Source organism: Notolepis coatsorum (assembly GCF_963971535.1).
Source record: "Notolepis coatsorum genome assembly, chromosome: 19".
NCBI classification, from domain to species: Eukaryota; Metazoa; Chordata; class Actinopteri; order Aulopiformes; family Paralepididae; genus Notolepis; species Notolepis coatsorum.
In genome coordinates, this window is record NC_140183.1 from 55,276,344 (window position 1) to 55,293,259 (window position 16,916).

General features: G+C 42.6%; 1 protein-coding gene across 1 annotated transcript; it reads right to left on the minus strand.

The window, feature by feature from the left end:
• themis2 (thymocyte selection associated family member 2) lies at nt 1-9,736 on the minus strand (the record flags this gene model as incomplete). The annotated part of the gene is made up of 8 exons (XM_084335840.1): nt 1-172; nt 723-837; nt 1,602-1,678; nt 2,229-2,343; nt 3,236-4,437; nt 5,359-5,784; nt 5,888-6,028; nt 9,631-9,736. 8 exons carry the CDS (start codon nt 9,734-9,736, stop codon nt 60-62), a joined length of 2,295 nt encoding a protein of 764 aa, XP_084191966.1. The 3' UTR covers nt 1-59.
• Nucleotides 9,737-16,916: the final 7,180 nt, after the last annotated feature.

The window sequence follows — 16,916 nt, forward strand, 5'->3', positions numbered from 1 at the left end:
TTTTTGGTGAAGTGCCCCTTTAAGCCCTCATACATGCGGTTGCTGAGTTTGTAGACTGTTCAGTAGAACAGAACATTATGCGGTGCTTTCTTCACCATGTCTCTGAGGACCTTGTCCACAGACTCGTAGTCATCGTCACTGTCCACATCTGCCTGGACATCACATAACACCACTGTGGGGAGATAGGACTTAAGTTCACATAAAGAAGTCTGAATACCGGTAGTTTACTGTTAGATTAAATGCAGTCCTTCAAAACATGGAAACAAATTGTAAAAGGCCAAATGCCACCCATTTTAATAACTCATGTCACCTGGATGTAAGAAAATAAATCAAATGTTTGCGTGAGCTCTCGCACCCAGAAAATATTTTAATTCAGGTTAAATCAGACCCCTTAGTAATAACATCCTATAGAATATAAATGTCATTTGGGTTTGAGAAACATTTTATGTCTTCACAAAGTCAACAGAACAGCCCCCAGATCTTACATCCAAGTTACATCTTAATGTCTAGCACTGGGAGAGAGTACTTGCATGTTCAACGACTAAACTGTCCCGGGGGAACTGGAATCACAGGAATTCTTAAAAAGGTTTATTCTAACGATGTACATAAATGATTCATATTAATGGTGGGGGAACATTGTGTATTTTCAATAAGGAAAATAAAACTGCATCCCACACAAACTATATTTCTGTAATATGCAGCCAGGGCATATAGAGCCTCACCTTTCTGCTTGGAATCGTCAATTGTCACGTAGGTGTTGGGCAGGGCCTTTCCTGACTTCACTCTGGCCATGAGCTTTCTGGGTCTGACTGGTGGAGGCGGGTCAGCTGAGATACTCTGCATCAGAATTAGAATCAGAAAGGTCTTTATTGCCAAGTGGTTTACACATACAAGGAATTTAATTTGGTCGCTTGATGCGACAATTAAGGTCAAATACAAATCAAATGGAATATAAATTAAATTAAAATAGAAGTACAATCGAATAGAATACAATTCTAAAATACAATATGCCAGGGCTGTACAATTGAGGAGGACGAAAGCGTGCATTCTTCTTGCACACAATTTAAAATAGGAACCACATTTGATATGCATTCGCAATAATAATAATCTAATAATAATTATTATAATCTAATAATAATGATTTATTTGCTGAGATGTCAAAAGCCCACAGTGGTTTTTCCTACGACTCGCTCAAATGACTTCTGATCTTGGAAAGTCTTCCTTTTCCTTTAGCGCTCCTGACTCATGGAATGACCTTCAGCACAACCTAAAGATTGATACTCTTCCAACCTACCTAATTTTGCACGTAATCACACACATCCAAAAACTAAACAGTTTTGCACACATTCATTTAGTTTAGCAGTTATTGAGAGTAAATGAGTTTGAATATGGCCACCAGTGATCTCATCAGGGACATTGGATCTTTGTGTTGTGTTACTTAATGAGTGTGTGCAAAACTGTTTAGAGTTTTGAAATGTGTGCAAGATTATGTGCATCAGCATTGTTTTTTTGGTGAAGTGCCCCTTTAAGCCCTCATACATGCGGTTGCTGAGTTTGTAGACTGTTCAGTAGAACAGAACATTATGCGGTGCTTTCTTCACCATGTCTCTGAGGACCTTGTCCACAGACTCGTAGTCATCGTCACTGTCCACATCTGCCTGGACATCACATAACACCACTGTGGGGAGATAGGACTTAAGTTCACATAAAGAAGTCTGAATACCGGTAGTTTACTGTTAGATTAAATGCAGTCCTTCAAAACATGGAAACAAATTGTAAAAGGCCAAATGCCACCCATTTTAATAACTCGTGTCACCTGGATGTAAGAAAATAAATCAAATGTTTGCGTGAGCTCTCGCACCCAGAAAATATTTTAATTCAGGTTAAATCAGACCCCTTAGTAATAACATCCTATAGAATATAAATGTCATTTGGGTTTGAGAAACATTTTATGTCTTCACAAAGTCAACAGAACAGCCCCCAGATCTTACATCCAAGTTACATCTTAATGTCTAGCACTGGGAGAGAGTACTTGCATGTTCAACGACTAAACTGTCCCGGGGGAACTGGAATCACAGGAATTCTTAAAAAGGTTTATTCTAACGATGTACATAAATGATTCATATTAATGGTGGGGGAACATTGTGTATTTTCAATAAGGAAAATAAAACTGCATCCCACACAAACTATATTTCTGTAATATGCAGCCAGGGCATATAGAGCCTCACCTTTCTGCTTGGAATCGTCAATTGTCACGTAGGTGTTGGGCAGGGCCTTTCCTGACTTCACTCTGGCCATGAGCTTTCTGGGTCTGACTGGTGGAGGCGGGTCAGCTGAGATACTCTGCATCAGAATTAGAATCAGAAAGGTCTTTATTGCCAAGTGGTTTACACATACAAGGAATTTAATTTGGTCGCTTGATGCGACAATTAAGGTCAAATACAAATCAAATGGAATATAAATTAAATTAAAATAGAAGTACAATCGAATAGAATACAATTCTAAAATACAATATGCCAGGGCTGTACAATTGAGGAGGACGAAAGCGTGCATTCTTCTTGCACACAATTTAAAATAGGAACCACATTTGATATGCATTCGCAATAATAATAATCTAATAATAATTATTATAATCTAATAATAATGATTTATTTGCTGAGATGTCAAAAGCCCACAGTGGTTTTTCCAAGACTCGCTCAAATGACTTCTGATCTTGGAAAGTCTTCCTTTTCCTTTAGCGCTCCTGACTCATGGAATGACCTTCAGCACAACCTAAAGATTGATACTCTTCCAAGCCATAATCACAAACCACTGTGTATCAATGTGTAACTGCTTTAGCTGATCTTCTTTGTTTTTATCATTGTTTTTATCTTGTGTTTTGTGTAACTACTTTTGACTTGTCTGTCACTCGACACCACTGTAAATGAGGGCAATCTCAGTGAACCTTTCGAGTTTAAATAAAGGTTTGCATCTAGAACACATTGTCTAATAAGGCAAATGTACATTTGTTAATTTCAAAAAGACACATTTCAAGGAATCTGTAAAGACATTTCTAAAGCTCTCTTGGACACCATAGTAGATATCAGGGCCTGTATTTATCATACTTCTAAGATTAGTAGTACTGATCTACTGATCAGGTGTCATGGCCATATGACATATGAGCCTAACTGTTCTCAGATCAGCACTTCTACCTTGAGATACTTAATAAATAAAGGCCCAGGAGAGCAGCATTTACCGGAGGTGGGGGAGAAGGGGGCCTCTTTTTGTTGACAAGGGCGAAGTTGTTCAAGCCTGTGGCCAAGATGCCGGGTTTTGTTGGAAGATCAGGCAGGTATTTGGGGGAGGAGCCTTTCTCACAAGACTTCCTTGAAGATGAGGAGGGTTTTCGCTTTGGTGGCCGTGGTGGTGGCGGCTCACCTGAGTCACTCTTCTTGCGGAACTCACAATAGAATGAGTCTGTCACCTCGGTAACTGTATCCAAGTGACGTTTTGGAGGTTGACCCACAGGCCATGGCAGGGGGTCACGGGTGAAAGAGATGGACATAGAGAGCCAGCGAGTTGGGATGTCAAAGCAGCGCTGTGGACTGCCTGGAAGGCTGGCCTGGACGACAGGTTCAAGAGTAACCTCCTCTAGTGTGAGAGAAGGGAACCCAACCAGAGGATCCATCTCAAGTTCTCTATCACGACTCACCACCTTAACGTCCAGTGGCAGAACAAAGTCCTTACCCAAATCTTTCAGCTTATACTTCTTTTTATCAGTGATCTTCTCCACAAAGTGTCCCTGCATGTACAAAGGCAGAATAAGCTCCTCGCTCTCGTCCTTTTTCTCCACATCCACTTCATCGTCATCATCATCATCTTCATCTAGCTCTTGGAGTCGCAGACAAACGAGAGCCTCAGTGGACTGCTTCTGCCCGTCGCTGCCTCCACAGGCCAACTCCACCCTCTCGCAGCGTAGAACCTCCAGCTGTTCTCCCACGCCGAGGGCTGGCAGGCTCTCCTCCTCTATCCCCTCACTCTGCCTCGTTACACTAACCCTGAGACTTTGCGCCCGAGTTGAGGCAACATATAGTTCGTAAACCGAGCTGAACTCCCGTGGCCTTCTCCTCAGCCATCCGCCGTACTGCTGAGAAACCAGGAAATACTGCCGTGCCTTCCGGCCCTTCATGCTGGAGACCAAGACCATGGCGCTGGTTCCTTTACTGTGGAGAACCAGGTGGCGGCCCTGGCACAGTTCTGGCAGCCAGCTACAGTGGAACAGGGGCAGACTCTCTGGGCCCTCGAGGATCTCTGCCATGGTGGGGAAGGCTTCGTCCGGCTGGGACAGGACGTCCGTCAGAGTGAGCGGCGTTACGAAGGTTGCATCCTTACGTTGCTCAGTCACGTCTAACACGTCCACGTCTAAGCTAGAGGGGAACTTCAATATATTCTTCCTCACTGAGACAAAAGGGAAAAGTTACTTTAGGGGCGTGAAGGGAGGTGAAACATGGAACAGAACTTAAAGGAACACGCCAACATTTTGGGAAATTAGCTTACCGTCTTCTCCAGAAAGAAGAAGATAGATACCAGTTTCCTCTCTGTGCATTCAGTAGAAAGCTATCTGGCTGCATGTTAGCCTAGTTTAGCACAATGAATGGAAGCAGACATGACCGGTTAGCCTAGGCATTGTCCAACTAATACCTCTCCCGGAGGCTACCCGTCACTGTCCGCTCCCATTCATTGTGCTAAGCTAGGCTAACATGCAGCCAGATAGCTTTCTACTGAACGCACAGAGAGGAAACTGGTATCTATCTTCTTGTCTCTCTCTGGAGACAAGACTGTAAGCTAATCTCCCTAAATGTTGGCGTGTTCCTTTAAATCTATGATGTACAACAAAAATAAATGTAATACAAATGTAGGTACATTCTGATCAATATCCATAATTCAGAGCATTCATTATGTGATCCATTACACAAAATATGTAATGAAAACGGAAACGGAAGTTCCCTGTGCCCAGGCTGATAACTAAATGTTACTGGGCCTTTGTCATCAGGTCCCCAGGCTTTAGAATGTTCTCCCAGTATCATCTTTTAAAAATGTTTTGTCTTTTTTTTTATTTTGCTTTTTTTTTTAAATGTATTCCTGTTTTAATCTATTTTAAGATTTATTTTTTATTTATTGGTTTTGATTTGGTTGGTATTTCTTTTTTTAAAGATATATTTCTAGCGTTTTTCCAGCTTTTTCATGGTCAGACATGACCGACAGAGGAGGAGAGGGTGAACGGGAGAAGAGGTGGGGAAGACATGCGACAAATTATCCCCCTGGAGTCGGAGGCGAACCCGGGACGGCCACGTGGGTGTGCAAGTATAGGCTACTCACAGTGCATGATGGCCTGGACCTCGTATATGGGGCTGAGGACAAGTGGTCCACCACACGCAGTCTTGCTGAGGTGAAACGTGCGGCTACTCAGGTGAGGTGAACACACGATCTCCTGGGCGGTGAAGCGTTCGTCGCTCTCGCACTCGTGGAACTCCCCGCGGCAGGAGAGAGGGATCCGCACCTCCGCAGACGCGCCATGTGGCCCTTTGATGTGGCAGCGCACGTGCCCCTCCTCCCCCTTAATATGCTGCTCCACGGACAGCATGGTCACTGCACTCCCGGCACGCAGGGTGAAGTTCTCAAAGCTCAGCTCACAGCGGCTGGTGAAGGTGAAAGGGAGGCAAGAGTCGAGGCCCACCGGCCTAAGACTCACCATCTCCTCCACCGTAGTGTAGGGCATCTTCTCTGCAACCAGCTGGAACAAGCCTGGGAGACACCACAAGGTCTCATCATTAAGATCAAGCTGTTTTATTTCATGAGAAAATAATGGCACTACTTTTTGCACGTGTTCAATATTATTTGGGCTTACCTCTATGGTTAATAGGTAGTTCAAACTTGTCATTGTTGCTGATATCTTCACAGCTGATTGATAGTAGCTCAATGTCAATAACCTTTATTAAATCCCCAGTGGACAGGCATACCTCACACCCAGAGAGCTCATATACAGACCCTGGAACAGAAAGACAACCATGAGCAGATGCAAGCACACACACACACACACACGCTCATGCACAAACATGCACACACAGCAATAGGACTCCCAATCAGACATGAAGACTAACAAGAGATTTGTATACAAGACTATCACCTGAACCCATATGCAACAGGTCAGACCTCTCCTTCACTCAAAGAACATCGCTTATTCGTAGGTGTTCTTTATCGAGTTGTTGTGGTTGATGTCTGTTCAATCCCTTGTATTTAGGGGTTTGTTTGTGCTCACTGTGTTCACACACATCCTGTTGTGCTCTGGTTCCTTCTGCTATTTACACAGAAGGTGCAACTCAGTCCAATGGTTTAGAATAAACATCACTTTGATAAAAGCAATTGTCATTTTAAAACTTGGAGCAGCAGTACTCAATTTATGTTTTCTTTAGTTATTGTCAAAAGTAAGTGTCTTTTCAAAATAAAGTGTCTTGGCTTTGTAATTTGGGCAGCTTATGTTTTTATAGTGAAAGAGTATTTAACTTTATGGAGAGGTTCAGGATGTACACGTAGCATTGCGCATCTTAAGCGATGTGTGCTGAATGCGGGAAATAATAAAAATCCAAACAAACGGATCCATCTCGAGTCATCTTAAGTATGAATGAATTTATATAGCACCCTTCACAGCACGAATGCACAGGGTGCTTTACACTACAGCTTAGTATATAAAAAACAACAAAACTAAATCAGAAATAAATAACAACAACAACAGACAGCAGTTAAAAAACAGTGAAACCAGATAAAAAAAGTAGAATAAAAGAATTTGGATAAAATCATGAGTCACTAATTAAAAAAACAAAACTATAGGAACAGTGAGGACAAGAAAGAGTGCCTATGTATGACCAAAGGCCTGTCTAAATAAATGTGTTTTTACTTGTTTTTTTAAAAGAGATTTCAGAGGGGGCAGTTCGCAGGTCCAGGGGGAGAGCGTTCCAGAGCCTTGGTGCTGTCACCTCGAAGGCTCGATCACCCCTTGTTTTTAGCCTGGACCTGGGGACCACCAGGAGGTGCTGATCGGCAGATCTGAGTGAGCGGGTGTTGGTGTAGTAGGGATGGATGAGTTCAGTGATGTAGATAGGGGCCTGACCGTGGAGTGCTCTGAAAGTAAAAGTGAGGACTTTGAAGTGAATTCTATAGTGTACACTGTACAGGTGCCAGTGCAGGGATACCAGAATGGGAGTGATTTTTTTGACCTTGTGAGTAGCCTGGCTGCAGCATTTTGGACCATTTGTCGTTTGTCTGTGGATGATTTGGTGAGACAGGTGAAAAGTGAGTTGCAGTAGTCAAGCCTAGAGGAAATAAAAGCATGCACGGACAGTTCTAGTTCAGAGTGAGATATGATGGTGCGTAGTTTTGCAATGTTTCTGAGGTGAAAAAAGCAGGCGAGTGTTTTGACATGTTTGTCTAGGTTCATGGCCTGGTCGAAGACAACACCCAGGTTTCTCAGGTGGGGACGTATGTTGTCTTTAAGGGACCCCAAGTGAGTGGCCACTCTAGCTGCAGTCTTTTCAGCTGCTACGATCAGCACCTCCGTTTTTTTTGCATTTAACTGGAGGAAGTTGCTCCCCATCCAACTCTCAATGCTGAGCAGGCACTCCTGGAGAAGGCTGAGTTTCTCCAAATTGTCGGGTTGAAAAGAGCAGAGTAGTTGTATGTCGTCTGCGTAGCAGTGGTATTTAATGCCGGTGAAGTCATTGTAAAAATTAGCAACACAGGATGATCTGCAACAAGGTTGTTTTTATTGCTTTGGGGAATTCAGTGTGACAGACGTTTCTTGAATAACTGCATTAGTTAGTGGAATCCATGGGGAAATTAGAAGTAGTGGTATATGGGAACGACCTTAAACAGGCCACCATATTCACTTTATCATAGCTGATAATAATGTTCATTTTCGACCTTGTTTGCACACGCTGGGTGTGATGGTCACACACTGAGCCGCAGGCCACGGTGAACGGATGAAGGTTCTTCATCTCTCTCTGTGTAATTTACTTCGTTTGGGTTTCTTTTTGTAGCACTACACTCAAAATGGATGTATACAGGAAGCACAGTTGTCTATTTGGATTGCACCCATTTAGGTCACTTTCTTTGTCAATGTTGCTTATTTGTTCCCATTAACTAAAAGGGGAACCTAATTTATGCAAATGACATGTCGTCAGCTTGTGACTGCAACTTGGTCCTGTTCGCGGACGACTCAGCCCTGCTGGTCTCTGACAAGAACAAGTTACAAGTTGAAAAAACCCTCAGCTCGGAACTCAGGCAGAATCTGCACCTGGCTCGCTGACAACAAACTATCATTATCAACTATCATTACACCGGCTGTAGATGTATTCTTACTATTCTGATATAATATCACCATAGTCAATAATAGGAAATAAAAGCTGTTGAACAATAAATGTTCTCACTTTAGAGTAAAACAATTAATTGATCTGTATAGTATTCTAAGACTGGCATTCACTTTATTCCCAATAAAATCAATATGAGACCTAAAGGAAAATTCTGAATCAAACCAAAGACCAGTTTAAATTTGTGAACTTTAAATGGAAACCATCAGTAAAAATAATAGCTAACTTCATAGATTAATAATTGAGACAATGGATTGCACCTAACATGACTTTTTTTTAAATTGTTATATGAAACAATTTTTTAACACTTTTTTTTAACACATACTCAACCACACACACACACACTAACTACAATAATGAATCACAAGCCAACGCTTTGAACTAAGGCTGACCTTCGATTTTTTTTTTGGAATTCGAAGCTTCGGGGCCGAGATACGATTTTAATTCGAAGCTTCGAAATAAAAAATAATAATAAAAAAAGTATAACTTTTTTTTTATTATAACTTAAAAAAAATTATGTTGTGGGACTTGTACAGCACTTTGTTCAACTTTGTCAGTGCTGTAAAGTTAAAATCTTAGACAAACTAAACACTTTGCTTCCATGAAATATTGTAAGCCGTCATTTGAGGCTTTATAAAAGCAGCACAATGAACACAAATCTGTCAGTGCCGAGTCCGACCTCATCTTAAATAACAAACAGCATTGCTTGTTGTAATTAACAGAGAGGCAGAGTTGATTTTGCAACAAAAAAAATCAATACATTTTTATTTTTTTTATATATTCTAATTTTATTTTCATATTCGAATCCCATGCCCATCGAACGAAGCTTCTAAGTATTTAAGACAGCCCACTTCATTTATCTTTTCCTTTGTTGTAGTTGCTCTACTCAGCTAAGCCTTCTGTCATTATCAGGCCTAAGTGGGTCAATTCAGAATATGTAATGAATTTAGGCTATAGAATATCCACAGTAGGTGGTATCTAATAACAGTGTAGGCTACATTGAATCCAATACAGTGTACACTGACAATGGTATAAATCAAACTGATAATAAAATATCTTGTATAGACAATTAAACATCTTTAACATAAAAAAGAAAAAGTAACAGTGAGAGAACTGGGTTTGACTTTGCAGAGTGACGTCATCCCCCAACCTGTCTGTTTCTGGTCGATGGGTCTAGCTGGGTCCAGCAAAGGGTAATATCTCAGGAGGAGGAAAAGGAAACGCATACCTTGGAAGTACACTCCAGAGCACACCTGCAGTATCCTGGGTAGACAAGTTTTATCCAGTGATGCTATGAATTCTTGCAGGCACCGAGACGTCCCTGTGGCTGCCATCACTGCCGCGCCGCCTAAATGAAGTGCAGTCAAAGTGTAGAAAAAATACAGCACATGAAGGGTGTGTGTGCTTTCACTACTGTTCCTAATTTATGCAAATGTCATGTCGTCATCAGCTTGTGCACGACTCAGCCCTGCTGCTGGTCTCTGACAAGAGGCGTGTTTGAGATTCATTTCGGCTAGCCTCGAAATTAGACGAGAGTAGACGATTGCAGCCGGGGGAGGAGTCAGAAAGTCGAACACGTCAGAGTTCCAATAGGGGATATCTGCAGAGCCGCAAGCCCAACGTCTGGGCGGGGCTTCGGGTTCTGTACTTGGTTTGAGGCGGGACTCGGGCTTGTAGTCGGTTTTACTGTGCGTGGGCGGGGCGTCGGGGCCTGTACCTTGTTTTGTTGGGCGGGGCTTCATAGTGCCTATTGGCCATTGGCTGACAGATCTGTCCACCCCCGCTGCTGGACTGTAGTTGCGACCCAAACGACTGAGGCGCTCTCAATACTAACCACACCACAGGGGTCTCTCTCTCTATCTCTCCCTACGTGTTACTAGTGCAACAGACACGAATACAGTACATTGGAAGAGGTTGGGTAGGTGGGGGAAACTACATTGGAGGTGGTTGGGTGGGGCGGGGGGGACTGTGCATTGGAGGGGTTTGGACATTTAAGTTTGTGACATACAAGATATGCAAATATGGTTAGAGTTACATAGATGGAGAGACTGTTAACTGGTTAGAGTTACATCAGAATCAGTAAATAAGAGGTTGAATAAAATTATATGGGATATAAACAAAATTAAATATAGCACAATGTAACACAGTGGGGGGTGTCAGTGAGGGTCCCGAACCTTGTTGATGAGGCTCACTGCAGAGGGGAAGAAACTGTTCTTGTGGGGTGAGGTTTTGGCCCTGGTGTACCACAGCCTCCTTCCAGAGGGGAGTGACTCAAACAGGTTGTGACCGGGGTGGTAGGGGTCGGCCACAATCTTACCTGCACGCTTCAGAGTTCTGGAGAGACGTCCAGGTCCTGGAGAGATGGCAGATTGCAGCCGATCACCTTCTCAGCAGAGTGGATGACACGCTGCAGCCTGCCTTTGTCTTTGGCTGTAGCGTACCATAGTGTGATGGAGGTGAGGATGGACTCAGTGTACCTATAAATACTAACTAGATAGTTGATGATAAACATTTAATTTCATTATCTGAAATATTCTAAAATCAAATTGTTTTACCCCGTGCACCCCAGACACAAACGTTGGTTACAATTTTAATAATTTTCCAGAGGTTTAAATTGGTGGGGTGAAATTTACCTCAAGGAAACCAAATGTAATGTAAATAGTAAAATTGAGGGTAGCAGGATGTTAAATGCACACAAGATTACTTTATCCTTTCCTGAGCTAGACATTATCAAACAGATCTATAAGCAGATGTATGGATGTCTGGCATATTTATGTCATGACAGCTAAAGCTTCTTTCGGTTTAGTGTCTGTGGCTGTGCAGGGATTCATGGGAAAAGAAACGGGTTGGTACGTAATGAGCTGCTGGAGTTAAAATGACTTGTACCTGAGGCCTGCCTGGACACATGACATCAGTGGTGGTCCACCCGTCACCTCTCACTTTACCATGACTGCACATTAACCTGGCACACAACATACTTGTTGTTTTCTTTCACTCAAAGGAAATATGTCTCACATACAGGAGACCCCCCCCCCCCCCCAGTACTTTGTGGAGACGAAGATGCGAGGCCCGTCGGTGGACCTGCTGATGAGTACCAGTCTTCTCCTGACATATAAAATCAGTTTTTCACATTAGGATCTAACATCCCAACAAGCCACCTTGTTTATGGTTTGATTCAGTTTTAGTAGAATGTGAAAGACATGAATGATGTGACATACTATAAAATCTGTTTATTTACAGTGCAATGAAATAGTTCTGGATTACTGTACAGTTCAAAGTAATGTTTACCTTCTGTTGGTATCCACAGTTTAAAACCTGCGTCTTCCCTCTTGTCTGACACCCACTTTTAATGGTTTATATGGTATATATAGTAAACACAGTAAACACAATGGGTTTGATAAGCGATTGTTTTGATAATCAACCATGTGAGAAATTACTGTATATCAAGTGCAATGCTGCATATTTCCATCTCTAGATTCCACATACTATAAAAATACTGCCAACAATGTAGAATGCATTAGTTACCAGGAATGGAAAGATCGTCTACTTAACTTCAACGAAATTGATCTACCCATGTGCCTTTACTTTAGGAATGTTACAGGTTGGAAACTGGCTGACAACTTATTAAATGTACATGGACATTTGAGGCTCTTACAGATTGAAACTTTATTAACAGATGCAGAATACAATACAGTACGACTCAAGACACAGAACATGAGTATGCAAAATAAAAAATGAACACAGATTTGAGGGCGAATAGAGTTACGAGGTTTTGACAGATGATCTGTTTAATGCTTTCTCTTTTACAAGTCGATTATTCATTTCGATATAGAATATTCGTTGACAGCCCTACAAGTATAATTAGTTATTGCACACTACATCACCCCTGAGTGGAACATGGAAAGCCAAACTTTCCCCCACTGTACCGAAAACACGTACCGAACTTCAAAACCGAGGTACGTACCGAACCGTGGTTTTTGTGTACCGTTACACCCCTATTTCCCATTGTTTACTTTGTAAAACCACACACACATGGAGGATGATCTACAAAGTTGATTTATAAAAAATAAAAAATGATATCCTGCTTTCGTGGAAACATGTGCCAAACCTTGTCATACCATTGCCATTGTGTGAATGAGTGAATGAATGAATGAATGAATAAATTAATGAAAACTTTATTTAACAGATTGCAGAATGGGTACAATACAGTACGGCTCAATACACACAATTGTTAAGGGGATGCAGACCAGAGAAAGGAAAGCAGCAATGGCGCAGATGTCCCAGGCGTCCTCGCGGTTGAAGCCCGATTCCTCCAGGGCCAGGAAGTGGTCTTCTGTGATGGTGTCACTGCGACACACGTATAGTCCAGCATGGCCCGCTACCGAGGAGACAGCTCTGCCTTCTCATAGTTCACTATGACCTGGGTGGAGGGGACAGGGAGAAGAGTTGGAGTAAGACCAGGTGAAGACAAGCAAAGACCTTCTTCTTAGGATTCACATCCATAGGAAAGGACAGCAACACACAATGGACAATTAAGTAAATTCAGTGATGCATTGTTATTCCATTTGTAACAAGAGAATGGGATGGGCGTGAGGTCAGAGTGACTTTGGACTACCAAAATAGTTTCCAGTGATACCTATATCTTTGTTCTAGCTTCAGAATTGCTACAAACTACTACAAACTATGTTAGCCATATCACTATTTTGTTATTGTTTTAATGGGCCGCCAAATGAGTACCATTTAGACTTATCCGCCATTAAACCGGCTGTATCTTCAGCGATACGGTCAGCATGACTGTTTTTAAGAGGTTGTAGTGGGCTAAACCTAGATAGAGTTATCATTGGAAACTAGGTATATTGAGTAATCCGTAGGTACCAGCTGTTTTATGCTAGCTTGTCCTGAAAAGGCAGAAACTGTGTTACAAAGCATGTAACACCGGGCGAGTCTAAATGGTCTGTCTTGAACAACAGCATCAATGTACACTTGCTGTTGAAGACTTCTATTGTCCAATCCACCTCCCCGCAAATCAGTTCGGGATGCTCTTTAGTATGGCAAACACTTCACATGAAAGCACAGAGTGGATAGGGTGAGGGTGTAGTGAATGGAATGAGATCGAGCCCGTGAGAGTGCTGAGGGTGCTTCCCATCAAATACTGTAAGTAGACAAACCATTATGTGAAAGAGCACTGGCGGTATCTGTACTTTAATCTCAGTCTAAATTATTGACCTGAAGATGATATGCCGCCATATACCTGGTCAGCAAGAGTGGGCTTCTTGGAGTAGATGCGGTGCAGTGCACTGTGGGATACCACGCAGTAGAGGCACTTGTTGTAGATACTGGTGGCCACAACTATCAGCTCCCGGTCTGCCTTAGTCAGTCCACCTGGAAAATAAAACACAACTGATTTCAAACCTTTACCCCAGGTAGATTTGCTGAGCGTGTATGCCCTCTTTCAGCAATGCCATGGTTAATAAACACTCCCAGTTAACACACATCAAAAAGATTTTTTTTATCAATGACAAAACCGAGGAAAACAAAAACAAACCACGTGAACTTTGGAAATGACTCAATAACCAACTAGGCTGCAGTAAAAAACTTAAAACCAGATTCTCAAACATAAACATAAAGACGGACAACACGCTCATCACAGACAAGCTGGATGTAGCCAATTACTTAAACAGTTTCTTCACAAACATAGCCACAACACTGGTAAACAAACTACCCTCCCACTCAGGGCAGTATGGGGTAGAACACATAGTAGCATACTACAAGAACCTAGGGGTCCACAAAGACGACTTCAAACTGGAAATGGTAACAACAGATGAGGTACTCAAAAAACTGAGTGCCCTCCAACCTAACGCCGGCGTGCTCGCGCGAGGTGCCCGCGCATGCGACACGAGCGGAGCTCAATATATATAAGTCACCGCCCCTTATTCAGTATCTAGCAAATAGCTCAATTGGCAAGGACACATGGCTGTGGATCCTATGGCTTGTTTGCTGGCGAGTTCGAATCCCATCGAAAATATTTTTTAACGTGATTTTTTTTTAACGTGTATTCTTTCGCCGATTAAGGTTAGGCATTGTTTCGGAGTTGGTTAAGGTTAGAACGGTTAAGTTTAGGCGCTGTTAAGGAGCTGGTTAAGGTTAGAGTTTGTCAAAGAGAATGGCAATAGACAGCCTATTTCCGCGCGACCTGGGCGCTGGGCGGCGGAAAATGAAAGGCGCATTACTGCATGCCACTACGGTAAATTTTTGCACTGCTTGCTTGGCATAAAGCTACACGCAACAAGGCCACTGGCCATGACAACATCCCCTCCAAATTCCTCAGACAGCCGCCATCACCCCAGTCATCACACACATAATAAAACTCTCCATAAAACAGGGACACGTCCCCAAGGACTTCAAAATTGCGAGAGTAACACCCCTGCACAAAAAAGGCAGTAAATTAGACCCTGGCAACTACCGCCCTGTTTCTATCCTAACCTCCATCTCGAAAGTCATGGAAAAAATTGTATACGAACAGGTCGAAAAATACCTTGCGGAAAAAAATCTAATCTACGAATTCCAATCTGGCTTCAGAACATCCCACTCCACTGACACATGCCTTCTCTATTTAAACGACCACATCAAACAAGAGGTGGCATGTCCCCCCCAAATTTGGAAAAATATGAATTGCCCCCGTACCCCCCTACTCTGCGTCCCCCCCAAACCTGTCATGAGTTCTGCAGCGCTGACCATCCCCCCTGTTTTTTTTTCACAACTCGAGTACTGGTTATGATGAATTGAAAATGGGGGACCCTGATGTAAACAAGACTAAAGTCTTTCTCTGGTCTGCATCCCCTTAACAATTGTGTGTATTGAGCTGTACTGTATTGTACCCATTTTGCAATCTGTTAATAAAAATTTCAATCAATCAAACTATATACCTATAGTGGAATAGACTGTATTAATATACCTTCTCTATTTGAACGACCACATCAAACGAGGTGGATGGGGCAAATACTGCGGGCCTGTGGCATGGTCATTGGTCATGCTGGACCTACAAAAGGCCTTCGATACTGTCAATCACTCCATTCTGATTGACAAGCTAAAAGCAATTGGTTTTGTTTTGATAGTCTATCAGTGAGCTGGATGCAATCCTACCTGGAGGGGAGAGAACAGATGTTGGAGGTAAACAGTACCCTATCCCCCCCGCCCCCCTCCCAGTGAGCTGTGGTGTTACAAGGAAGCATACTAGGACCTCTACTGTTCCTAATTTATGCAAATGACATGTCGTCAGCTTGTGACTGCTACTTGTTCCTGTTCGCGGATGACTCAGCTCTGCTGGTCTCTGACAAGAACAAGTTACAGGTTGAAAAAACCCTCAGCTCTGAACTCGGCAGAATCTGCACCTGACTCGCTGATAACAAACTATCATTAAACCTGGGTAAAACAGAGTCCATTCTCTTCGGTTCAAATAACAAACTCAGCAAGACCGACAGCTTCTCAGTTACAGTGGGTGACAATATTGTCACAAGGAAAGATGAAATAACATACCTAGGTTCCATCCTAGAGGCAAATCTTTCCTGTGACAAAATGGCATCCAATATAATAAAAAAAGTCAACCAACGAACTAGATTCTTGTACCGGATCTCCTCTCTGGTAAACAAGAATACCCTGAAGACTCTGGCAGGAGCACTCATTCAAGGGTACTACGACTATGCTTGCACCTCATGGTACCAAAGCACCTCAAAGGCACTAAAAACAAAATTACAAACATCACAAAACAAACTGGTCACTACTGCTTGACCTTACTCCTAGAACCCACCTCACCCCTGCCCACTTTGACAACCTATAGGATGGCTTAGAGTAGACGACAGAGTACAGCAACTTGCAATGGGCCTGGTCTACAAGATACACTACACCACACAGGTACTCATTTACATGTCTAAATACTTCCCAAAGGTCAGTGAATACCACGCCCACAACACCAGGGAGTTCCACAAATCATGTGCAACCCAGATACGGCACATACAAGGGACTAAACACATTTCGCAATTATGCCACAACAATGTGGAACGCCCTACCCACAGCCGTAAAATATGTGAATCCCTACCCTACGGGAGGCTGCCATTCAAAACTGGCCACCGTAAAGGTCCAACCCCCCCCAAATAGACAGTCTCCTCCCCACCGTATGTATATATCTTTTCCCCACCATGTGTATATAATTTTTTTTCTCCCACCCGCCCACCCCCTCCTAATGTACAGTCTCCTCCCCATCATATAATCTCTGTTAGGATCTATGGGTAACAGTACTGTATATTTGCATATCGTATATGTCACAAATGTAACAGTATATACCTGTATGTCCCTATGCCATAAATGTAATTTGTCATGTATGTTGTGTATGTCATAAATGTCACTATGAATTGAAAATGGGGGACCCTGATGTAAACAAGACAAACATCTTTCTCTGGTCTGCATCCCCTTAACAATTGTGTGTATTGAGCCGTACTGTATTGTACCCATTCTGCA